General features: G+C 37.2%; 1 protein-coding gene across 3 annotated transcripts in view; it reads right to left on the bottom strand.

Annotated features, from left to right (window-relative positions):
* LOC136268137 (two pore channel protein 1-like) overlaps positions 1 to 27340 on the bottom strand; it is a 46552-nt gene extending 19212 nt beyond the window's left edge. The window contains exons 1-11 of one of the 3 annotated variants that reach the window (XM_066063393.1): positions 26681 to 27340; positions 21408 to 21499; positions 21130 to 21321; positions 20028 to 20141; positions 16465 to 16595; positions 13657 to 13745; positions 13568 to 13605; positions 12103 to 12161; positions 10911 to 11084; positions 10223 to 10277; positions 655 to 709 (exon numbers count right to left, since the gene is read on the bottom strand). In XM_066063393.1, the coding sequence (XP_065919465.1) occupies positions 655 to 709; positions 10223 to 10277; positions 10911 to 11084; positions 12103 to 12161; positions 13568 to 13605; positions 13657 to 13745; positions 16465 to 16595; positions 20028 to 20141; positions 21130 to 21321; positions 21408 to 21499; positions 26681 to 26849 (1168 nt within the window). In that variant the 5' untranslated portion in view covers positions 26850 to 27340. Of the gene's footprint in view, positions 1 to 654; positions 710 to 10222; positions 10278 to 10910; positions 11085 to 12102; positions 12162 to 13567; positions 13606 to 13656; positions 13746 to 16464; positions 16596 to 20027; positions 20142 to 21129; positions 21322 to 21407; positions 21500 to 26680 lie in introns of those variants that run through there. The other 2 variants (XM_066063386.1, XM_066063399.1) reach the window with 2 other exon arrangements.
* Positions 27341 to 27990: the final 650 nt, after the last annotated feature.

Genomic DNA, 27990 nt, shown 5'->3' with positions numbered 1-27990 from the left:
AATTTATACCAGGTACGGATTGATGTTACAGCTGGGTGGGCTGCTTGGTCACCACAGCCTAGTAATTGAAAGGTTCCAGGTTTGATACCCAGTTATGCCAAATTGGTGTTGTTGTTTCCTTGAGCAAGAAACTTTACTTACAAGCTACGTGGCTACAACATTACACATACACTACACACACACACACCACACACACACACACACACACACACACACACACACACACACACACTACACACACACACACTACACAGGCACACACTACACAGGCACACACTATATACAGACGCATTACACAGACACAAAACACACACCACAAACACAGACAATACACACACACACACACACACACACACACACACACACACACACACTACACACTACACACACGCACACTACACACACACACACACACACTACACAGGCACACACTATATACAGACGCATTACACAGACACAAAACACACACCACACACACAGACAATACACACACACACACACACACACACACAAACACACACACACACAGACAATACACACAGACACAGACAATACACACACACAGACAATACACACACACACACACACACATACACACACACACACACACACACACAATAAACACAGACACGTTACCCCATCATATCAACTTACAGGATAAAGGAGAATAATGCTCCATCACATTTAAATAGCTTTCCAATGGTAGGACCTTAAGTAAAGTGTAGTAGTGATTAATGACAAATATAATAACCAGTAGTGTCACAATAATAATTTGCATAAAAGAACAGTAAAGAAAAAAATAATAATCTAATAACATAGAAAAGAAGAGGGCATCCCCAATGCATGCAATAGTTGTCATGCAAGGTTTTCAGAAACTGGTCGAGCAAGACTGAGATAGCAATACCCCCTGGTAAAGCAGTCACCCTAATACAACAGTTAAGCAGACAGTGTATATTAAGACTAGTGTAAAAATAATTTAAAAATTAGGAAATAGAGATAACTTTAAAAAAACCAAGAAACAAGGGTCAAACAAGTCAGCATGTTAAACTGCTCTAACACACAGTTATCTATTTCATCTCAATGGATATGGTACATATATACCATTGATAGTGATACATACTATATATTGTGGGATGATCATAAAAGCTCAAAGAGTGTGCTGAAATTGCTGCTATGTAATCCCATGCTGCTCTTGCTAAGAATAATATTTGTAGCTGCCTTTGCCATGTCTAGACATTAAATGTGGTGGTCATGGTATAGTATACGTAGCTATACAGAAACATTCTCAGTAGTTATTTACCAATTTATGGAAATTGTGTTTTCACTTAAGTCTCTACTAGCTATACCCATTGAAATGAATAGAGGACTGTGTGTTAACAATTTCAAGCATTAGGCTTTAAAGCATGTGACATACTTCATTGTACTCCTAGAGCAGTTAAACTAATTAACATGCTGACTATTGTTTGAAATTTTTGGTTTTTTTAAGCAATCTTTATTTCCCATATTTTAAATTTTTACACTAGTTTGTGTACTTTGATAAATTCATTTATGGATACCGTGATAATGTAAAACAAAAGGTGCTTGACACTTCACAGTACTAAACATATGTACTGTATGTGTATCAAACTGATCATTAAGTTGCATGATATGCAGTATTTGTGACCTAATTTTAGAAAACCGTCGGTATCCGCACAATTTTCAAAATGCATTTTATTTGTTCTTTGTTTTCTACAGGACCAGAGGTATGGACTAGCTAAGTTTCAGCTTCATAAATTAAGCAGCGTTGGAAATACAGCACTAGACAGCCGGACGAGCAAATAAATTATTATGTACAGAAGCTATCAAGAAAAGAATCTACAGGCACTTACATAAACCATCATAACTTACTGATACAATGGCGTACGGAATTGAATCTTTGCGCATTGTGTTTGCCATGGATTTGTGCATCCACCAAGGTATAGGTTTTGCCCCACACATGTTTCTGTGTTTGAGAAGGAAGGCAAATTCACTGAAAAACGATCGTTAGTAAATTCTTTCATCACCGCAACGTAAACAAACATCTGTAACTTTGAAATCCTTTTGTGTGTGGAGATAAAACAAAGCCTTTTGTACTCCCTATGAACAGGCAAACACGATGATGCCCAGGATTTATGCATTGGAGGCTTAATTCGCCCACCAGTGAGGCGATAAAAACTTGCATTTTTTTTTCTGGAGCTTGCATTTTTTACCCATAGTTTTTAAATGCATTTATTACAAAAGTACTATTGTGCGTATATCGACAATTTTCCAAAATTCGGTCACATTTATTGTTTCCTTGCAATTGACTGCACTTTGTGAATGCAGCTCTGATCTATCATATGTGTGTGTGTGCGTGCGTGCGTGCGTGCGTGCGTGCGTGCGTGCGTGCGTGCGTGCGTGCGTGCGTGCGTGCGTGTGGAAATTTTGAAAATAGATGCTCTGGAATGGCATCTAGTGGCTATTTTGTCTCTTTCTGCTTTTTGCTCTACAGTACTAATTAGTTCAATTTCATTAATTTTCATATCTAGCTAGTAGCTAGTTAATTTTTACTTACATGATACCAAAATATTCTGAATTTGAGTTTAGCTCTATGAGATACAGAAGTAATTGTTACTGTAATACACAATGACTGTTCTAATAGAGTATATGTTGCCATGACTTCTCTATTAGAGTATCTTGATCTTTTTTCAACTGAAAAGTGGTACAGCCAATGCCAAACCAGCTGGACTGTGAGCTCTGGCCCTGACTGTGTGTTCCCATGTATATACATACATACATACATACATACGTACGTACGTACATACATACATACATACAAACATACAAACATACATACATACAGGCACGCACACACATACACACATACATACATACATACATACATACATACATACATACATACATACATACATACATACATACATACATACATACATACATACATACATACATACATACATACATACATACATACATACTGTACGTACATATGTACACACACGCATGCACACGTGCACGCACACACACACACACACACACACACACACACACACACACACACGTTATTTTCTTCAGAAAACAATATCAGGAAACTAGGTGCATGGAACTCAGCTACAGGTATACCATATCTAGCTACTCAAACTTCAAATTTACTAAACATCAAATGATTGTTCTACTAAGTATCTGTATTAAATTTTATTACTTCCACTCATATTCTAGTTTTCCAAACGTTTCGATAACTAAGATTCTACTGCATATTATAAATCTTATTTTATATAGATATATGGAACACATATGGATGTGACTAAAACTGCAGATTGGACTGGTAAATGGACTTGCAAATAAAGTCAAAGTTTTGATAACAAAAAATGATAAATGATATTATCTAAACCAAAACAGCCAAGCTGTAAAAAAGAGTGCGGACCCCAAAAAGGCCAAGGTGAAAAAAGATGTGAAATCAAAGGTGGCGGCCAAGAAATGGTAGGTTAATGGCAAAAATTTTAATTACGACAATTCAGGTGAATTTGCGCTGCCTCCTCCACTAGGATTCGGCACCAAATTCACCTGAATTGTTGTAATTAAATTTTTGCCATTAACCTACCATCACAGCCATTTCTTGGCCGCCACCTTGGATTTCACATCTTTTTTCACCTTGGCCTTTTTGGGGGCCGCACTCTTTTTTCACAGCTTGGCTGTTTTGGTTTAGATATCACTTCTTTTTGCATTGTAAGTCACAAAGCTGGCCATAAACTGGCTTTGGTACTTCCTTTTAACTTGTTTTTCTTTACTGCAGGAATTGTGGAACAAAGGAAGTAATTGTGTGCATAGCTTTTGTCTGATTAAATATTTGCATATTTAACACTGAATGATTATCACACACTGTAGTTAATAAAGTGGCTTCTTACATCACTGAACTGTAGGTGAAACTTTCATTGTTTGTAGCTGAACTCTTTTCAGGATGATTTGTTTCTAGCTGAACTCTCTACAGGATGATTTGTTTCTAGCTGAACTCTCTACAGGGTGGTTTGTTTGCAGCTGAACTCTCTACATGGTGGTTTCTTTGTAGCTGAACTCTCTACAAGGTGACTTATTCTAGCTGAACTCTCTACAGGGTGACTTGTTTCTAGCTGATCTCTGGATGACTTGTTTCTAGCTAACCTCTCTACATGGCGACTTAATTGTTTCTAGCTGAACTCTCTACAGGGTGATTTGTTTGCAGCTGAACTCTCTACATGGTGGCTTCTTTGTAACTGAACTCTCTATAAGGTGATGTCTTCTAGCTGATCTCTCTACTGGATGACTTGTTTCTAGCTGATCTCACTATAGAGTTATAACTTGCTCTATAGAGATAATTTATTACTTGTTTGTATAGCTGAACTCTTTATAGGGTGATTTTTTTGATTGGTTGCTGAACTCTCCAGCTACACGGTGACTTGTTTGTACTACAGAGTGACCCGTTTGTAGCTGAACTCTCTACAGAATGACTTACTTGTAGCTGAACATTGCATAAAGTAACTTGTTTGTAGCTAATCTAGATGAACTCTCTACTGGGTAGCTCTTTTGTAGCTGAACTCTCTACACAGTGACTTGTTTGTAGCTGAATTCTCTACAGAGTGACTTGTTGTAGCTGAACTCTCTACAGGGTGACTTGTTTATAGCTGAACTCTCTTCAGTGTGACTCAGTTATAATGTTCTGAATCTCTATAGGAACATATTTGTAACTGAACTCTCTACAGGGTGACTTGCTTGTAGCTGAATTGTCTAAACGATTAACTGTTTGTAGCTGAACTCCCTACAGAATAACTTGCAATGTAATGTAATTCTATAGTGGAGTAAGTTATAAATGTAGCTGAATGCTCTATTAGGGTGACTAGTACTGTTCTATTAGAGTATCTTGAGCTCACATTTGCTACACGTAGTTGGCTTTGGAATCATAACTCAGTGGTTTGTAATCTGATTCTTCTGTACTACTGCAAGGACTTTCTATGATAAGTATTCCAGCTACACACCGATTTTCAGCTCATTGCTCTAAGCGGTTTGCCTGGTAGGCGTGAAAACTAATAGTTTTTTATTCATAAAAATCGATTGCATAATTGTGACACAGGTTGGGTTTTGTGTCATATCTCGATGGCCTTTAACTGGATTCTTTTCAAACCACACAAAGGCACTCCTATGATGGTTACTCCATCTACATAGCAATTTTCAACTCATTCCTCCAAGGGGTTTACCCTGTGGGCGTGACAGACCTTCGACATTATTATACACAAATAATCGGTCATAACTCCATGAATGTTCATAGGATTCTTACCAAACTTGGTAATGAGATTCGCCTTAATGAGCCCTTTAAATGTGCCAAAGTTCAGCCCAATTGGAGCATGCATTCATATTTTATGGCGGATTGTGCAAAGTATGCGAAAAGAAGTAGAAGAAAAAACAAAGAAAAAAACCCCAAACTTTGGCCGCTTGTATCTCGGAAATGGCTGGAGCAATTTTCTTCAAATTTGGAATGTGGCCTCCCCTACCTAGCCAGCACTTCTGAAGCAAATTTGGTTTCAATTGGATAAGGGATTACAGAGCCACAAAGGTGTGAAAACCACATTTTCTTTCTTCCTGTTAATATACTCACGGTGTGGTGTGCTGGCTTCTTGGTCCACACGACACACTACTGTGTGTCTTGATCTTAATAAAGAAATATTGTCACAGTACATACTTTTACAAGCACAGCTTTGTGTAAAAATATTTGTTTAAGGCTAGTACCTTATAGATTTTTCAACATTACCACAGCTTATTGTGACCTATTTGCCTGCGTTTAACATGCAATAATAGTCTACGGAGATTTACTACTATTGATGATAGAAATTTGTTATCTTCATCACAATAATGACATAGGTAATGGCATCACGATAATAACATTATCGTTATTATCGCACAGCCCTACCAAGAATTTTAAGTTTGATTAGGGATCAAAAAAAAAGTAATGAAACAAGGAGGTTGCCCATACTGGATTAAATGTACACTTTATTTTCAGGTCTGAGTGGCCTTATCAGTGGCAGTTCTAGGATTTTTAAAATGGGGTTTCTGAAAGTTGATGTAACTGAAAAATAAGGCATCTGAGAACATTTCTCCAGAGATTTTTAAGATTTTACAAGTTCTGAGATAGAATTTTAGGCTACTTTTACTTACCTATTCAATGTTTTAAACTGTAGCTAACTATAGGACAAAAGTTGTGATTAAGCTATAGCTTTGATTGCTGCATTAGAGTAGTTATGTGACTGCTCTATTAGAGTATCATGATATGAAAAGTGAAGTGGTGCTGTTTGTTTGTTGTTTTTGTTTTTATTTGCTTTACCAGTTAGGGTGAACACTGGAGGCAACCCTGTATGAGGTGCTTATCACAAACCAAGGCACTTAAGCGAAAATCTTTGACTAAAGTTGCTGAGGGTTTAATAGCTATAAACGGTGTTAGTTAAGTGCAATTGCATGCATACTACTGAAATACAGTGGTATATAGTTGTTTGCTGTGACAAATTGTCAATACAACAATAATGAAGCTAAATTTAAAAGGGGGTTTCTGTTGAAATTACAGAAATCTACCTAGATCCGCCACTGCTTGTTGTTGGAATACTTGTTAGAGAAATGGTTAGCAATTTACAGTATACTATAAGACTAAATGTTGGCCTATAATTACAAGCTCATAAGCCAATCCATTGGCTTAGGAAGGCAGCATTTAGAATATATATATATTTTTGGGGGGTGGGGGTACTCCATTTTTAATTCAGGAAGTACTGGGGAAAATATAGTTGTGACTTAGGGGGTTGGAGCATTATTTAGTAGTCAACAATTACGCTAAGATTTCGAATCTAAAATGGCCCATTATTAATTGGCCATTTTGCATTCTGAAGTGCAAATTAAATCTGACCTCCCTTGCTTCATTACTTTCAAGCTTAAAATCTTTACCTTTTTGTAACATTGTTATGACTGGCAAACCCACATCCAAACAAAGAATGGGGAGATTGCATATTAGAAAATCAAATTTATATCAGAACGCACACCCCAACTATCAACTACTGAAAAGTAAAATCACCACAACTCTTCATTTTCAAGTAAGTTCAACCCATTATATATACAGTGTTACAGTACAAGAGTCTCAGTAAACAATCAAGTCACTATGGAAAATACGGAAGATTCCCATTATAAAATTGATGTAACAGTCAGTACAGGGAAGCCATAGTGCACTACCATGAATCGACACCTTGACACTGTCTGCTAAAGTAAATTGGACACAAAGGAGGACAAAGGTAAGTCCATGATGTGTGCCCTGTACATACTGTACTGCCGTATGCCAAAAGTTGCCTGTTGGGTTGAAGCGGCATCTAACAGTGAAAAGTCAAGCCTATAACCTTAGCCATTACTGAATTACACTGGTCTGAAGGCATCACTGTCAGTCAGCAGAAATTCCATCTGTAGCTTACTTATTGAAGAGGCTGGTGTGTGAGAAAGTACAAACCCCCATGATCATTCTTATACAGTACTACTGTACTATACTGTGTGTACAAGTGATAGCCAAATTGGCACTATACTATATTTACATTGTCTACAAGGTTAAAATTATTCCATATACAGTAAACAACATACTATGAATTCTATTTGTAGCAGACAGCTTTGCCAGCCAATAAACTACAACATGGATGAAGCCTGCTCATCACTGCCTAGCTGCCGCAATTAACTTGGACATGCACAATTCTAAGTAACGGACATGAATAAAATGCAGAACAGACTGGGAAAACAGACTTACTAATGGACTGGCTTGTACAAGCCAAACCATGGATTTCCAGTATTATAATCAAACAGTACGGTAGTACTGTTTAAGTAGAAGCCATGTCTAAAAACCATCATGGAGATACTGTATCGTATATGGCAAAAATCACCTTTACAGAATAATCTTACTCCATTCTGCACAATTGAAGCATTAACAACAGAAAACAGTTCAAAGCGTTGAAATATTGAATTTCAAAAAGTCTTTCATCTGACTGCCAGCCTGCCTGTCAGCCTGCCTGTCTGACCACAGTCGCAAGGCTAGAGGCCAAACAAAGCAGTGCACGGCCACCATTTTATGCCACAACAACAAACTCACCAGTGGGATGTTCCTTTTGTAGTTCTGACAAATGTCTGCTTTCTGTTTCCTTTTATCCCCCATTAAATATTTGCCTTCTTCTTCATACCCGGAAACCATACTAAGATGTTAATATTCCGTATCTTAAAGTAGCACATTTAGACGCCACAAAACTATTTGAGGTGCTTAACGGACTGTAGCAGCTAAGTTGTGCTTTTTAAGATAATTGCCATGCCTCTTTAAATGATCAGAACATGCCACAACAACAACAATCTAGCTCTGTAGGAAAACAAGGCATTGTGCCATGCCCACTAGCTTGGTCTATGTATAGCTGAGTGGAGATATCAAGATACTCTAATACAGCAGTCACAGCCACATGTGCATTTCATAGCTATGCTCTGACAAAAAAGTTAACAAACTAGTACAATAAAAAATTATTAATTTAGAAAAATGAAGTAGGGTTCCAAAAAAGCAGTGAAACAAGAGATGATGGTAGCTATGAGGGAAAATCCCTGGCATTGTAGCAATGTGGGAAAATTAGTATTACACATGCTAGAGCTAGGCTGCATAGCTACCACCATCTTTTGTTTCGCTGCTTTTTATCAACTTCATTTTAAAATTAATAATTAATTTTTATTGCACTAGTATTATATGCTCCATGCACCTCAAAAAACAATACTAAGTAAATTTCAGAAGCCTTTGAATGCAATTATGAAGCCTGCTCAAGCCAATATCAAACCCTGCACTTAAAACTAAGTCTTAATTAATGTGAGTGATAAGCACACTTGTCATTATTAGTGCTGCAAACAAGATTAAAATCATCCTATAACAGCACAATAGCCAGCCTTCACCATGCAGATGATAAACTACAGCACGGTATTAGTCTGGTGTAATCGACCTGCACACAAAGCGTGAGGGTCTGTTGACAGCTGCATTAATAAGCACTTGTGCAAATGGAATGCAACTATATGCACTTTAAGCATATCAACAATTTCCAGTTACAGTACAATGGTAGTACTTGAATGGCAACAAACCCCTACATTTATGCTGGATGTAGAGTTGATATACATAACAAACTCACCAAAGAAGAGCCTGAGGTGACTGTATTCTGTTGCTTGTTAATGATATGTTTCTGTTTTGTGGTGTGGTGTGTGTGAATTAGTTTGAAGCTGACTAGTAGAAATCACGTCTCTGAGCGATTTGATTGGATACACCGGTTTTCAGTAAGACTGGCACAGGTGCGTAATGTGGCTGTCACCAGACCCTTGTGCTCCACATGCCAGACTAGCATGGCATCACCTCGAAGTCTGCCCATTACCACCCATCGCCTGTTAAACTTTGAAGCAGTTATGAAATTAATAGCAGCAATTAACCTGACCAGTTTCTTCAACAAGTCTTGAAGCTTGTATCTTGACTTGCTAACACTTTACAGTCATAACATAATAAATGGGCTTTTAATTGAGTGCAAAAGGAAATAAATACTTGTAAGTACAAAGCTTGTATTGGTTCAGAATGGTGTTCAGAGATGTTTTCACTGTCATTGTAGTATCTTTGAGTGGTTAATTGTGGTATATATACTGTATTTCCTTGGTTAAATGTCCCAATTTTAATAGTGGCCACACTTGAGTAGTGCCACAATTAATTTCAAAAATAAAGGCCTAAACATCATTTCTGAGCATCGAGTAGTAACATATTTTGAATGGTTGGCACATTGATCTTTGGAACTAAAGTAATAAATGCCATGGCATTTAACCAAGTAAATATGGTATGTAAGTTTCTTCCAGTCCACTGGTGAGTCAGTTTTCCCAGTTCATTCCGCATTTTAGTCTGTCCCCTAAGTAACAGTTCAACAACAATGCCTTGAAGTTTATATCTTGGCTTGAAATACAAGCCTATTTCACTAGCCACTTGAAAGCAAAGTCACCTTCTGAATAATAATGTTGAAGTGTGTTTGAGCTGATATTTAGCTCTGCACTAAAATATGCTTTATGGTAAGTTTCTCTCAGTCTGTTTGCAAGACTGCTTTCCAGTCTATTGCATCTTTTAGTCACATCTGACATAAGTCATGCACATCAACAGACACACACATACTTTCTGTTTATTTCCATTAATAGCCAACAAGTTGAAAACATGACGAAGTGCATTCCTGCAATATTAATGTGAATGCTCATACCATAACAAATTAGAACTATAAAAATAATGTAATCACAAGATACATACACTGTCTACATAATATTATACAGATATCAAGGGCAGTAATCTTCACAGACAAATGACACTATAGATAACTAAGACATTTGTACTGTAGAGTATAACCAGTAGTATCAAATGGTACATTAGCCCATGGTAAATGGTTGTGTGAAATAACATGGATATTTCAGTAATTATTTCTTTGCACAAAATAGTACTTTGGAATGCATATTATGTGGCAACACATTGCCAGTTTCTTGCCTTTTTCAACCATATATTCAATAGTTACTGTAAAGAAAAGTGACTGAGGACCCGACTAAACTCCAGCTCACTTGATATTCTGGGATAACAATCGTTTACTCCTGTTATCAGATATAAAATTATTATTTGATAACAAAGTTGTAGCAGGTAGGTAAGCTACTGTACAGCAAAGCAATAAGCAAACCTGAAACATTTTTTAATTTGTTTAACCATTATGCTATTTCTATATTATACAGTTACTAAGTGAGGCATTTAGCCAAACAACTGTTAATACTGTCACTATGAACTTTGCACAAATATACAGTGTGTGTGGATATTGTTTAGTTACCTTTTATGAAGGTATAATTCTCTGAACTTGCTCCTCTGAATATTCTGGAAGGTGCTGTACACAACAGCTAATAGTACACTAGGGATGATGTATAATGTGATGATGAGAAATATGATAAAGAACAGTGGAGCAAATGATTGTCTATTGTATGACTCCATCATGACATCTGGGAAGCTGAAATATCAATGAAGGACTGTGTAATATACACTGTTATATATTTACTGTATTATGTACTAAGGATAGCAGGAGCGGATCCAGACTTATGGAAAGGGGGGGTCTGAGGCACTACATTGTCTCTGGTTTGATAAGGTGAGACCAAAAAAAAAAAGGTCACAACCAGCTGACAATAGCTGCTCACCTCACCAACCACCCATTTATAGCTGATAAAGTACATAAAAATCCTTAATTAGCTCACTACACACTGTTCTAATACTCTGACTGCTTTATTAGAGTGACTGCTCTATTAGAGTATCTTGATTTTGGTATACTAAAAATTTTTGGAGGAGTGTCAAGAACCCCCTTTAACCCCTCCCTGTATCCGCCCCTGAAGGATAGTGCATCTTAATTTTCTATATGTGACCGGGCCTGCGAAAATAGGGCATGCATGACAACATATGCTTATTAAACATTTCATTGGCTGTAAACTACAGGTTACAAAATGAAAATATTCTATCCCAGCACTGAGATATTAGATGTTATGTGGCAGGGTGTAGTTTGTGCCCACATGTCCTATTTTCGCAGGCCGGGTCACATATAGTAAAAAATATTGAAAAATAACCTTGCAGTGTTTCATATAGTATGTACACCAGTATGATGCGCAATGTGGATAACACCAAAAATATCTAGATCCAAATAAAACAGACTAGATACCTAATGGATAACACTGTCAAACTTCAAAAAATGTTCTGTGGAAGGAAAAAAAGTAAATTTATCGCCTCTACTATGTCAAAGATGACAACATCAGTATAGGTTACCCTGCAACTATGCCTGTTCATAAATATATTCAGTTTTCCAGCTGGGTGAAATAAGTGTATAAGTTTATTGCTCAAGTAAACAACAAAATATCTACTACATATGATACTGTGGTTAAATTACGTGTAGATGAAAGCATGGATAACATAACAATGTTTAAATTACATTGTATTTTAAGTGTGTACATGGTTATACAGCGTATGATAGAAGTACTACATACTTTGCTGTCGTTGAAGTTATGTACAAACTGATCAGTGATTCACGTAATAGTCTAAATTGCTATAACAACAAGAACACAATAAGCACATCAAAACATCATGTGTTGTAGTTCAAAACTACAGTATCAAATTTTCACACATTTTATATCAATTTTCCTTACCTTCCAGAGCACCCACTGTACAAGTAGCGCCAACAAAGTTTCCCATCATTTTAGATAGTTTTTAACTTGATGTTGACTATATCAGGTGAACTCCAATAGGGATGGAGGGGAGGGCAAGAGGTTGTTTACAAATGAAAGAGTAACATGCAGGGATGAATTAGGCCAAATTATGGCCCGTTCAGGTCTCAAAACTGGCTAAAATGAAAGGAATTTTAAAGGTTTCTATTCAACAGCATGGAGATGTACATACAACTACATATATACAGCCATCCCCAGACTGGCCAGAACTCCATTAAGGCCCCAGACTGCTTGTATGGCTCACCACTGTGTTTGGGAAAAGCAGCCAGCAAAGCAGACCACTCAACTCTAGCTGATTTTAAATTTGATAGTTCATTCATGTAACTTTGTGCTAATGGTGAATAGTCAAATTTTGCTGTCTACCGATTCAGTCACAAATGCCTCCTGAGTGAGTCCAAACACTTCAAACAACTTTCAATAGATTTTGTTTATTAAACTGAATTTTCTGCTACTATAACTTACTTCAGCCAAAAACTATTATTACCACTACAGGCTTGATGTCTTCACTGTTCCCTACTACCTAGGCCCACTACATGCCTTTTTGCCTACCACAGCAACTACACAATGGATGTGCCATGAACTTACTTTTGTCCTCCTTGTGACCCATTTCTTTCTCTACTACCGCATATGTGTTGATTTTGAGGATAGCACATAATGACTTCCTTGTGCTGACTAACATGTAAGGCATGTTTATAACAGAAACCATATCTGTATTTTCTGTAGCAGCTGGATTGTTTGCAGAGAAATTTCTCATACTTTGTAAGACTATGTAACAGGCTCAACATAGCTGCAGCACAGCGGAATTGCCATTTAACTAACAGTAATTAATAGTTGTGGCACACATTCAGATGCAAAATATGTTTTATGATATGTAGTGGTGCCATATCCTTTGATGTGGTATGTGCAGGTTCACCAGTCACAATTATGTTGGAAACAAACAAGTATAAGGAAAACCTAGAAAAAGAGTACATTCGAGTAGGGTCATAGAAGTAAAATGCAATGAAAAAAGGGAGTCACCTGTAGCTATATTAGTGGAGATTTAGTTTCTACTTCAATCATGGCGACACTATTTGACTAGCTATTAGACTGAAATAGGGATGTCCACTAGTATAGCAACAGGTGACATAGGTGACTCCCTTGTTTCATTGCTTTTATTTCTACTGTGTATAACCCTTACTCGAATGTAAATTTATTGATTACTGATAACCAACACATTTAATATACTTACAAAGTTAGTCGGTGAGTCTGTAGCAAAGAGATAGTACCCTGCAAAGGTATGGATTATTACAACAATGTGTATGTAATGTGTGTACCCACCAGAAATGGCAAAAATTAAAATGAAGAAGAACATCTGACAGAGAACATCAGCAATCTGACCCATACATTGTAGGATCTGTCGTAATAGTCTATTACAAAACAGATCATATCTTACTAGCTATGCATGCACATTCACACAACCTCTATAATCCCATAATCACTGGTGAGGGGTTTAGATTATCATTGTAGTTATAGTGACTGGTGTATGTGTGTAATATTGTTGTTAAGGATTAGAGAGGTTTCACTATAGTACTACATTTGAATATAGTACAACATGAAACAACCATATCCAGACATAATGCACAGATACAGTACATCTCTTCAAGTGTGTTGAAGTTTTTTTGTGTATTTTAAAAGAAAAGTGCTAGCTCAATTAAGCTGCTATTTATTTTCCAAATAATAACTCAAGACATCACAATTCCTGGTTGCTTACAAGGCTTTGTGGTCATTTAGTTTTTGGCCATTGAGCTGACAGGAAAAAAATATTCACAAATTATTTCAAACCAGACTACCAAAAAGCACTGCAGTTTACTATAGATGTCATTGTTCACACATCAGATGCTCTTAACATTAAACTTGTTATGTGGGTATAAAGTAAAACAATTTCAGAAAGGTGATTTGCATCTACCTGCAAGCACGTGTCTGGTTTAAATATTTACATTAGTTAAATGTCCTATTAGAGTACTGCACATTACCCTACTACGTAGATTGCATTTGTGTGGCCAGATTTTACAAAACTGATCTAAACTGCACATCATGCAGGTACAAACCATCACCACCACTGAGGCTGAGTATGTATGTATACCACCAAACTACTTGTTTAACCCAAATATAAAAGTAGGTTTTCTAGATGATCTCCAAACATTATCTGGCCTTAGCATTAGTGCTGGACGGTATTGAAAAATAGCAAACGGTATACCTTCCATAATAAGTATCATGGTATTACTAAATATCATGGTATTAATGTAAAAGCCATTGGTATTAATAAAGCACAGTGGATCCTCAGTTATCCAAACAGCTTTGTCTTTTAGTCAGTCAATAGTGTTCAGATAAGTAAAATTGTTCAGATAACTGAAGCCCATTGATTTATATACAGCTTCATTCAACTACTCTAATAGAACAGTCATTTACTCTAATAGAATGCACACTGATGACAAAATATTCTAATAGAACAGTCACACTTGGCATTCGGATAATCGAGGTATTTGGATAACTGAGGTGAGAATCCACTGTAACAGCCATTTACCTCAATAAAAGCACCAAATACCCATTGGCCTCTGGTACAAATTACCACAAACAAACTTGTTTACATAGTTTGGTTAGCTGGCTACAGTGTTTAGATAATGTTCGACAACCGGACATTATCCGGACAATACATGGAATGTCTGGATAAGTTCCTATTTATCCAGACAAATTGTCCAGACACAGGAGAGCCAGTGAAGATACTGCTAGCAATGGTTGCTGAAGCATGTAGTAGCAAAGAAAATGGTGGAAAAGTTGGGTGTCTGAAATGATAAAAATCTTCAGATGATATGATGGTTGTGGTTTGAACTTGGGTTTGAAACAGCGTCTGGTGATCTGGAGCACACGACCATGCAAAAAATGTGAAGTTTGTTGTAAGTTTAATGATAAGCTCTGCCTGATGCGACACTATAGGCCGGCCTTTATTGAAGGCATGACTGTCATATTCGCACTTTGACCATCAAGGATCACGCGGCAACCAATATGCACAAGCAAGCAATGGCATTGGAGGCCAAGGAGGCAGCCAGTAGCTTGATGGAATATGCACCAGTTGTAAGGAGAATGGCTCAAGCCAACCTAAGCAAGGCTACCAGGTTGAAGATTAAAAGAAAAATGGATATTGCTTACACAATCGCTAAAGAAAATCTTCACCATTAAAGATGGGAGTTATTTGTGAGTTTGAATTATAGCTATAGCTATAACTGTTTATGACCATATCACTTACTGTAATTATCAGTGTAATAACACATTCAATAATTGTAACATTTTATTGTGATAATTATTATTTGTAAGATACAAATCGTCATTGTACAATAACACAAACTGATCAATTCTTGTTTCCTGTCAAAATAAAATTAATCATACATCTGTATATGGTAAAATGTTTGTATGTGATTCACAGATTAAACTTACCCTTTCAAAATGCTTTCAGATGTGATCTCAGACGTTGTAATTTTTAAAATGTTCCTAGGGGGGCATGCCCCCAGACCCCCTAGAATTAGCATGCTTTGCATGCTGAAGTATATTTTGGATGTGACTGGACAACCACATTTAATGACAGGTCATTGGTGACTTTGTCCAGACATTTTGACAGCGGAATATTTTGACAATATTATGAGCACCGGCTGGCTACATCACCACCTCCTAACAAACATTGTCACATGTCTGGTTACCCTCTAAATATGGGATGAAATAAGTCCACAGGGAGGCTATAATGCCAAGATGGTAAGGTGGCATTTAAAAAAAAAAACAGGCGGTGTCAAAACCGGTATGATTTAAATATCACAGATTACTAACAATATCAGCATATCGCCAAGTTCTACTTTAACTGGTGTGATGATACAAGGACTAATACACAGCAAAAGTCATGTTCCAATATTACCTAAACTAAATTCCGCCTTTAGTCAGTATTGAAACTACTAATACTGCCTAGACTGAGACATAAGCAGTAATGATGTTTAGTATCTATGTCAGTATTTTGAACTATTATTTCAAATACTAACATAAAAACGGTATAAATAACTGTCTATCTTGAAACTAGATCAGTACAGTGACACATACACAAACCTTCGTACGCCAGTTAGCAAGTTGGTGTCCAACAGAAATAATGGACGCAGTGCTCTGGTCCCACGAAAGTGGCTCTTGTTCTGTCCTAGAACTACCACAGCATCCGCAAACATCACAGCCCATGCTACACACTACAATCAGGTACAAGGTTGATTTTACATCATACAGTATGATAGTTACTGTATAGTAGGGACCACAAAGGTGTAGGCATGGCCCATGGAAGAACATCACCCAAAAACCAACCTCAAGACGATGATGAGGCAATATTGGTTAGGTAAAACTAAGTCCAAGCAAGCCTTAAGATCAACTTGAAATGCTTTCAACAAGTTGCTATGGATTTTTTTAAATTAACAGAATTTTCTAGTGACTGATTGACCGAGTAACTGACTGAATGATGCCTTCAGACAAGCGTAACTTGACAACAGCTAAGACTACGGGCTTGATTTTTTCATTGTTCGACCTCACTTTGGCCTGATGGCATACCGCAGTACATACAATGCATTTTTCATGGACTTACCAGTGTCCTCCTTTGTGTCCCATTCATCTTTGCTGACAGCGAAAAGTGTCAATTTGGTGGTAGCATGCAATGGCTTCCCTTCGTAATGGAAATCGTCTGTGTTTTTCATAGTGGATACTTTGTTTGCAGATGTGCTTTTCAAACAGTTCTTGATTCAAAATGCTGCATAACGGAAAATGCTGCATAACGGGTTGAACTTAGCTGACAATGAAGCATAATGGATACTTCACTTTTCAGATGATAATTGGGGCGCACAGCACCATTTTAGATGCAGTATGCATGGGTTCACCAGTCATAATAATCATTTACAAAAAAAATTAACAAACAAGTACACAAAAACAATTGGAATTTTCAACTAGAGTAGCACATCAATAAAAAGTACTGAAACAAGCTGGAGTAGTGCACAATATGCGATATTAAAGTCAATAAGAAGTGTTATATCCCCACTGTGCATTTCCATTATGGTATCTTGAGCATAGTAGGGATACAACACTTCTTATTATTTTACTGTGATTTAATATCGTGCACTACTCCAGCTTGTTTCAGTACTTTATATCGATGTGCTATGGTCCCTACTCTAGTTGAAAATTCCACATTTTTTTATGTACTTGTCAAACAGTACAGTAGTACTGTTAAGTAGGAATCGCCAAAAATGATGTGTGCCGCCAAAATTCCGCCTTTTAAAAACCAGCTTAGAACGTCTTATGTGATGAAAATCGCCTTTACAGAATAATATTAGTCCATCTAACATCAAATGTAGCATTATAAAAACAAGAAAATGTTTACTGACAGCTGGATATATGTAGAATTCTTTCTGTGCCTTGTCTTTTCTTTTATCTTCAACCAGGCTGCTTGTCTTCTTCATCCAACAAAACTATATCGAGACACTAATTTTCTGTATCAACACCCTCTTTAAACAGCAGAATAGATGACACAAAATTATTTAAGGTGCTTAGACTACGCTACTGTACGGTACCAGATAACTACCTGTATCTTCACAATAGGTCACAAGATCATGCCCATTCTTTACTCTAGGCATTATCGATCAAGACTATGATGACCACACCCTTTTATGCTAGCTGTATTTATAATGGTAAAGTGACCACACACCTTCAAGTTGGTAGGCTGACTCGAGATACTCTAATAACCAATCAAATCCATGATGACCACACCCCTTTTTGAGCAAGCACACATCTTTTCAGGCTGTATACTCTAATACAGCAGTCACCCTAATAGAACAGTCATACATATGTTTATAGGCTTTAACAAAAACTAAACAAACTAGTATGTTAAAAATATAAATTTAAAAATAAAGTAGGGATCCAAGCACTAAAAAGTAGTGAAACAAGAGATGAACAATGGTAGCTATTACAGCATGGCTTGGTAGGAATCCCTACTTTGGCATGCTATACCAATTATTTTGTGATCAATGCCAAAGTAGGGATTTCCCACTGAGTTATGCTATAATAGCTGCCATTGTTCATCTCTTGTTTCACTACTTTTCATCGCTTGGATCCCTACTTCATTTTTAAATTTTAAATTTTTAATACACTAGTAACTATAGTATGTGGGCTCATAAAATCAGGTTTGTGTAATTAGGTTACACAAACAAAATCATGAATGGTAGGACCTTACAAATGGAATACAAGGAGTGATTAGGATTCAAGGAAAACAGGGATGGAAAGCGGAAATGGGAAGTACCTATGGAAAATGCTTGATAGAGGTCACCAAGCAATATAGAGGTTGGATTTTACAGTATGATGTTTCTTTGCAGAAATGTTTGCATCATTTTGCTAAAACGATCAAAACACTCTAACAGAGCAGTCACTTGTACTAAAATACTTCAATACAGCAGTCAAGGATGTTTTGTTAACCAGAGACCCACATTGATGGCCTGGTAATTGATGGAGTATAGCTGTCATAGATTAGGTACAGTATATAGACTAGCATCAATATTGATAAAGTTAGCTACTCCTTTGAAACCATACACATTTTAAATTATTAAACATTAAATTAATACAGTGTACTTGATGTACTTGAGATAATAAAGTCACTCTCTAAGGTTCCTATGGATACATATACTTGAAATTAACAAGAAGACATCCTGACCACCTGGCAGACTCCTGTAAGCTTTGAGCATTAATTGGATAGCAGCAGGTTTGAGGTTGCTGATCCAGTCATGGATTTTTTCTCCTTTCTCCACCTTTTCAAACATACTTTCTATAACAACTTTGAACAAGCTGTAGGACCAGAAGTCCTACAGACAGGAGTCCTACAGACAGGAGTCCTACAGACAGGAGTCCTACAGACCTTCAGTACTTGTGCGGTAAAGTCTTAATAATAATGATAATAAAATACTGACTAATGAAACACAAAGTACTCTAGTTAACTGACAGTGCCTATTATAGGCTTCGAACACTGCACCTAGTTACTGCTTCTAGATAAGAACTAAGTGATATGATGTGAGCATGAATGCAGCACTGGTATTCTTGTCAACCTGAAGTAGCTCCAAGATGAGTCCCCATGACCAGTCATATTGACTTTAGCCTCTTTATTGGAGCCATGCACCTGTGCATACTGCAGCTACCACATATCCTTCATGTGACTTTTTCCTGAGGTTACAGGTACAAATTCCTGCATCTATATGTAGGCATTGTCAGTTAATTACTATAGAATCCTTTATAAACCTAATCATGCTATAATGATTAAATTTTATGGAGTAGCTGACTTTCAATGGCTAGTCTATACCTAATGTATGACAGTTATGACAGTCAATTACCAGGCTTTTAATGCAGGTTACGGTGGGATAGTTAGTGAAACATTATTGACTGCTCTATTAGAGTGTTTTGATCATTCCAAACAATGTTGCAAAGATAGAAACGCTGTACTGTAAACAACCTGTATTTTGTATGATGACATTTATCAGGCATTTTCCATTGGTCACTCCCTCTCCTGCTTCCTCAAATTCTACTTACCTGAACACAAGTATGGTAAAACATTGTCCAATACAAGTATGGTAAAACATTGTCCACATGTGTTGATATACCTTTAAAATTGTCCTGTAGTGTTTTAGGAGAAACTTAGGTTTAATCCACATTAGTTTGAAGATAAAATCACTACTTAGAAACAGTAACAATAGTATTTCCACTACTGGAGCAACCTAAATGGTAATTAACGAAATGTGTACATTAATAATAACCACATACACATGCACTGTATTAGTGGCATACCAAGAAAGGACACACTGTAATGTTAACACACATGCATACACATACACACCCTAGCATAAAGCAAAAATGTGACCAGATCTGCGAAAAGGGGTCCAATAGTCTTTCCAAATTCCCAAGTTTGACTAATCACAACTACTCATGTGTTCACCCTATTGCTTTCATATTGCACCAAATAATAGTGCTATGCTAGGGCTATTATGTGACCAAATTTCAAACTGGAACCATTTTCACAAGTCACATTATGTGCTGCTAACTACATACAATTGGAAAGGCTATAATATCTCTTTTAGCAGATTTTAGCACATTTTGGCTCATGCATGCACGCTCGCATTCTACCTGCACTGGACCTGGATTGCAGACCACCTGGACAGATGGTGTCTTTCTGCTACTATAAATTAAAAACTTCATTGTAACTTGTTGGAATGATCTGAAGACATTATTGGTCTGCGTAATTGACAACACCAACATATCGCACAAGTTGCCAATTATCAGCACCATTTTGTCAAGCGATTGTAAATCTTCAATGAAATGATGTATGGACTTCAGGTTTGAACTGTTCAATAGAAGGAGTTAGTATCTTTGCACACTAGAATTTTAATTATCTCACATGAATGAACATTGTGTTATAAGCGAAATCACAGTGCCAATTATCAGCATGAGGTATGTATTATTTTTACCCTGCACTTCGGTGATTAACCAATTATTGGTGAACTGTGAAAATTCATGAGTAACTCTCTGGTTTTTTGTGAATTTTTTTGTGGGATATACAGTCCTTGAATAACTGTTTCACAGAAGTTTTATGAAGTTGAGGCAAACACAAAGACAAATAGATGCAGACAGACACACAGACAGATACACACACAGACACACACACAGACAGACAGACACACACACACACACACACACACACACCATTACCCATATTTCCACACTCAAGAATGTAGGCTCTTCAAGAAATGCCAACAACATCAACATTAATGATGCTGCAAACTCAGCAATATAATAGATCGGATTATGTAGGACCATGTATGCCCAGTAACTAGTAGGAGATGATGGGTGATAATAGAGTTTCTCATTTTCTTTTCCTTCCCTCAGGTAAATGGCTGCTTCCTGAAAGTACATTCAGCAACACCGATGCCACATGAAAAATTAGGTAGCTATGCAAAATCTATTAGCTAGTACACTGTGCCAGTTACCTGATAGTCACTACATACACCATGTAATTTTCTGGCAGAATATGACTCATCATCAAGCCAGAAAGTTTGCTCCAGTACCCCTAGATCTGTGGCTACATACAACAATACAATATTCTCTCACACATGCAACTTACTGTATATATTATGAACAAGTAGAAGGAAAAATACCGTATTATATAGCAGATTTTTATTGTGAGGACTTTAATATGTGTTTTGGGCACTTCGCAATATTAAAATTCGCAACATATTTTATCACATGGAATTTTGTTTATTGTGAGGCGTTTAGTACCTGTAAAATTGTTGTGTTGGAACATTTTACAACAAGCCAGGTGCTCATTTATGTACATAACAGCTTGCTGATGGTTTATTACAGCTTGATCAGTTAGTTGTTCCCCTACACAACAGGTGTTTCTTCACCTAACATCGCTGAACACGGCTACCCTACCTGCAAACTTCAGGTGCCTGCATCAATTCATCATGACTATACAAGCATAGATACAAAGAAACACAGCTAACATGACAAAATTTCATTGCTTTCCATCTCATACGCGAACACTTATTACAATGAGTAAAAAATTCGTGTGAGAAATTTGATGTTGCGAATTTGTCAACTCGCGAGATTAAGTGTCGCATGATTTTATTTTCGCAAGTAAATTTTTCCGAAAGGAAAGCCTGCTATACAGTAAGTTTGTTTTTTTTCCTAATCCAACTTAAAATTACAATTTTTCCTTCTACTTGTTTGTTTACTTTGTTTTTACAGCCAGGCATGGCATAAAATTAATTTTGCATCTGAACGTGTGCCCCCAACAATCAATCACTGAATAGTGCAACGATACAAATGAAGAACAGTACAAGAAGTGTCTCTGCAATAACAACAGAAAATACAGGTGATAAGCATAATAGCTACCACCTCAGACACAGGGAAACCATATCATGCTACTGCTAATTGACACCTTGCATTGTCAGCGAAAAGAACTGGAACACAATTAAAGGAGGACAAAGGTAAGTGTATTGTACGTACTACTATTGGTGAAAAGCCAAAACTCAGAACAAAGCGACGTCAAACAGTGAAGCCCCTAGCCTTATTCCATTATCGAGTTATGCTTTGCTGAAGGTATCAGTTAGTTAGTCAGTTAATAGAAAATTTGATCAAATAGGAAATTTTTTAAAGTTTCATAAAGAAACTTGTTGGAAAGATTTTGGGTTGTTTTAAGGAATTTTGGGACTTGGTTATACATAACCAATACTGCCAAGCTGTTTTGAAGGAAAACAGAGGCTATTGCTTGAGTTATTTTGAAGGGCAAGAAAACCCAAACACTGTAAATCTTTGTCAGTTGATAGCTACTTGTTAACAGTAGGCAATGAAGCCAGATCAGCTTTGGCCAACTGTTTAGAAATAATGAATAACATCACAGGTAGTACAAATGTATGATCTAAAGAGTAAAGGATCTTTGATGTGTTTGATCTGAGAAATTGAAATAGACAAATTTAATCATTAGCATGCCATAATGGAAGCTCTGGAGTTAAAAAAATTGCATTGCATCACTGTATGGGCAAAATATAGTCTGGCATCATCCACTCCTTTGCACAAAGGGTTTGGTGAAATACAGCATACATACATTTCAATGTCACTGAATGATGTTTATTACTTATTATTGCTCAAAAATGGCATGCAAGAATATAAATTAATAGTACAATTAAAAATTATTAATTTAAAAATGAAGTAGAGTTCTAGAGCTAACTTTTTTTGTTGTAGCATAGTGTGTTCTAATCACTTAAGGGGTCATGGTTGCATCGATCACTTTATAAGTGCAGCAACATGTATCTACTCCACCCGGAAGCGGTTTAAGATGAATTGTGCAAAACCCTTGATTTCTGGATTACCTAAAATGTGTGGACGATGAAACAAAGTGTGGGATCATTGTTTGGTTTAGACCATAAATACCTGGCTAGCACTAGAATTGCTAGTGGAATTGCTACATAATTGCAAAATATTGTTCAGCATATTAAACTAAGCGCTATTACAAAACAAAGTACATTGTTTTAATCCTCACATGAAAAACAACTAAAATAAATATCTAATGATCATCAGCAATCATCACCATTTGCTAGTTTTGTATTGGGTTCATGTGATATTTCAAACAAAACTATGCTATTTTCAAGTAGTGCCCACAGTGTTTCCACTCTCCTCCCACCTACAGTATATAACTTTGTAGCATTAAAATACCCTCTTCTAAGGAAAGTGTCAATGCAGAAATTTAACACCTCTGTACTGTTCCCTACATGAAGAAGACGACCATGTAGTTGGAGATACAAAAGGAAAAGCAAATGCAGAAGACAGATACGTATCAGAACCAGAAAAGGCACATTCCACCAGTGAGTACGTTACTGTGACGTGAAATGGTGGCCGTACCCTGCTTCGTTGTTTGGCAGGCAGGCAGGGTAGGGTAAGCAGGCAGGCAGGGTAGGGCAAGCAGGCAGGCAGGCAGACCAAAATCTAGTTTTGACAATACTAAAAAGATTCATATCCAGCCATCTTTGAGTGTTTTCTTGTTTATAGGGCAGATTCAGCTTAGGTTTCTTCTTCACCGTATCTTTGTTACTTTAATATGTAGTGTCAAGGCTATGCACTATAAGGCCAGCCAGCAGTGCCATGATCAGTGTGAACTGATAAATAAGAGTCTGAGGTTTGATGCCTGAAGCAGACTTCACTGTTGCGGCTATATTTGTGGTTCAGATTTTTGACATACTTGGTTCGTCTAAATTACATACTCCTGGATCGGAAACTATTAAGTGCCACTACCTGTAGCTATAAGCTGGTTTCATGCCCCCATACTCCTTCAGTAACACGACAGGTTTCTTTGGGTAAAAACAAGACTCACTATTAGCAAAGGATTCTGTGTTAAATTGTTTTCAAAGCAAACCTCAAGTTTTGAGGCAAAATTACGTAGCTCTTATTGTGCAAACAGTAGAAACAAATATGAAGACAAGGTGTGATGGGTTGGATACATTTAAGGAAAACACCAAAACCCTGTATGCTACATATAGGATCACGGAGTGTTGAGGAGTAAATGTGCTTCCTGTTTTGCCAAAAATCTTAACCTGCTAAAGAAGTTGTGGGTAGCAAGCCGAGGCTATTCTTTATAGCATATATATTTAACCTCCTGATACTTCATTTTTTTTATTGACATCACTTAGTTTAGCTGAGAATGTCGTGTTTATTTAATGTTAATGCATGTATGCTTATGTGCTTGTCCTTTTGTACAACCCTGTCATTGTGACAAAATTTAATTCTAAATAATGTGTTTCACCCACAGCACATGTTTCATCATAGTTAGACTTCTAACCAAAGTGGTGCAATGTGGTCAAACTTAGCAACATAACAATACCAAAAGTCTTGAACGTAAAAAGTTATTAATACCACAATTCGGATAGGAATAAAATAAATTTTGTTGAGGAGTGAAAGCAGTTAAGGACAGTGGTTCTTGAACACAAAGTAAGTGGGCATGCGGTGCAGTTTCCAATCCAGGATACAGAATGCTAGCTGTATTCACTGCCATACATTCCACAAGTAAGTGAGATTGTTTAGATACAAATACTACAAGTTCCATGCTGGTACACTGCTCAGCAAAAACCAACCGTTTTCGCAAAAAAGAAATTTTTTTGGTATTGCTGTACTTCTTCTTCCAGCTGTTTCTAATCACATATCAAGAAAAGTAAAGGACTTACTGTATGAACAACGTGTTCATGAAATAGGGAGGGCATCATAAGCTTCTCTTGTATTTTCTGCATTAAGAGGATAGCAAACCAACAGAAATTACACACAAACAACTAGCCTCACGTCTTGCCACAAAGTAGAGCCAGAAATATTGTGTTGTCATCATCACACAGACTTCTTCTTGGCAGTGTGCGAGGGAAAGCTCCCTGTCTGTCTGATGAACTTGTGTTGAAAATTTAAAATTTATGTGAAAAGGGGTAAAAATATGCATGCTACATAAAAAATTAAACACATTTAATCACTTCGATACGCACTGACACCATAGATATTAGAGTACAGGGATAGGCAACCGAGCGCGCGCCGTGTATATCTACCATTGATTGTGGTTGAAGCACTCCTCGGTATTGATTAAATCCATGCGGACAGGATGGCAGTTTGTGGTTTAGTCGTCTTACAGTTGATTTCAACCACCTTGTGGTATTGTAGTTGATATACAAGACTTTTAATGCTTCTGGCTTCTGTTGTTTAATCGTCTTGGGTGGTTTTCATCGCCATTTACGATTTTGATCATCAATGGGTACCTCCATTTTTTGTCTACCTGTTACGAAGAACAGAAGCCTAGTTCCACTGGGGAAATAGTGCTGAAGTCTTCGCAATACTTTGAAGTTTTGCACAGTACCACTGAAAGATGTTTCTCGCATAACAGCGCTTGTGTTGAAGTTGATAAATCATGGAGTAGTATTTTAAAGAACCGAGATGAGACTGCCAAAGGGCATTAATCAAGCGGAATAATAAAATGAAGTACACCATGCAAAACTGTGTTACTTTAGGGTTACTGTGGCATTGTTTGCCAGTCGAAAGTGAACTTACCATTAACGCAACAGGTACACAAAAAAATCGTGTCAACTGAGATTAAAGTGATTGATGGCGGCAAAAACTCACAACAAGACTTACAATAGGAGTTTGCCTAGTACTTGTAAAACATAAAGAGATTGTCATGAAATACTCCACGCCCGTAGAAAGTAGTCCAGAGCAGAAGACACTATTTTGGCCTCATGAATTCACCAACGGCGGAGTGTTTCAGGGCGCGCGCTGGTTTCTAATCCCTGTACTCTAATATCTATGCTGACACTATAGCCAAGTCCCATCTTTTTAGCTTGTTTTATTCATGTTAGTAAAAGTGCCTGTAATTTATATGCTGTATTGCTCCTATACAAATTGAGTTTACTATTTACTGTCTGTTGCTACAACTCAAGACCATTCATCATAAAAAGCTGAAAGTTTAGCTGTAGTCTATACTCCTTTGTTTGTATAGAAAACGAAAAGCAATAAAATGGAATTTCAGGAATGCGCCAAAATGGCCAGTTTTTTGCTCAGGTGATCTCACACACTCATACACCCACGCACACACAAAACGATACGAGATTTGCATGACCCTTTTCAGCATCGAAAGGGCAGCCGGGATGACTGGGGAATACTAATTACAGCTGAACAGGCACACACATCTATGCTAGTGATTGTACTATTCGGTGAAACAGATGCTAAAATCACTTACCAGTGGATAAAGGCCGAGATAAAGGCTTTGAAGTGAATGGGTCACCTTTGTGGACCGGCGAGTCCGTCATCTCGTGACTCAACATTGGAGAGGAGAGGGAATTACCAGTGCCATTATCAGCAGTCGTATTAATAAGAATTGGAATTAGTCCTACTCCATGGTCCTCCATCCTCACCCCTTAATTCTCCAGCGAGGAACGCTTTTAGCTTATAGACGGGTTGCCTATTTAGGGCGTGTCCCTTGTGTAACGCGAACAAACGCGACTTTCCGTTTTACGCATGATTACAATGTTGGTCAAGAAGTCAACAAAAAAAACCATTTTTTTAAATAGTTAGGCAAACGTTTTTGGTTCTTCAAAGGTACAAGGTAAGTTAAAATCATCCAGTCTATCATTCTAAGTAGTAGCAAAGTCTTACAAAGAATGTTTTCAGCGAGTTTTATCGATTTCCAAAAACCCGAGATTGAGAGAAAATCATCTTCTCGTTCAGCCTTCACCTTACACGCTGGATATGTTATAGCTCGAACCTTTCTCTATAACATACTTTCTGTTCTGAAGGCTGGCTAACTCCTGCTTGCTAAAGTTAACCGAAACGTTCATTTTCTCCAATAGCCGTAATACATTTTTGACTTAGCGAACTCGGAAAGTATGTGGAAAATTTACGGTAAAACGACCACGATTTAAAAAGGCAACCCGTCTATAGTATAGCGCTAGCGCATAATTATACAGAATGGTTTAATAACGAGAAGGCGTGGCACTATAAATCTAAAAATCACGTGAATTACCGGTACCAAACACCAGGGATTTTTCTAGAAAATAAATTCAGAGAAGGCAATCCGAGTTTTTCTGAAATTGAGGGGGGGGGGGCAGAACTTAAATTAGGCTAAATCACCTGTTTACTCAGGCTGTGTTTACTGATATGTACATCATACAGTGAAACAACAATACTTTCTTACTTCTAAAAAAATAGTTGTAGAAACTCAAACACAAGGTGTTTTCACTTCAATTGTGCTTTAAGCACAAGTTGGATTTGTCAGCAGCCAGCTTGCAACATATTCAGCTTGTTTTTGAGACTACCAGCTGCATGAGTCAGGTAGTAGCTAGCTGAAAAACCAGCTTGCAATGTAGTCAGTAGCTGACGGTACTGTGTAGTCAGCAGATATAACATCTATATAAAGAACCATTCTGAATCACTCAGCTTAAACAGCTGCAGTTAGTAAGACTTGACTAAGGAGTAGTTTAGTTGAAGCCACCTTATGAAGACTGCCATTCAATCACCAGAGACACTATCGGATGAAGACCTTGAGAATAT

The sequence above is a fragment of the Dysidea avara genome, chromosome 1 (genome assembly GCF_963678975.1).
Source record: "Dysidea avara chromosome 1, odDysAvar1.4, whole genome shotgun sequence".
NCBI classification, from domain to species: domain Eukaryota; kingdom Metazoa; phylum Porifera; class Demospongiae; order Dictyoceratida; family Dysideidae; genus Dysidea; species Dysidea avara.
This window is presented reverse-complemented; position numbering and strand designations above follow the sequence as displayed.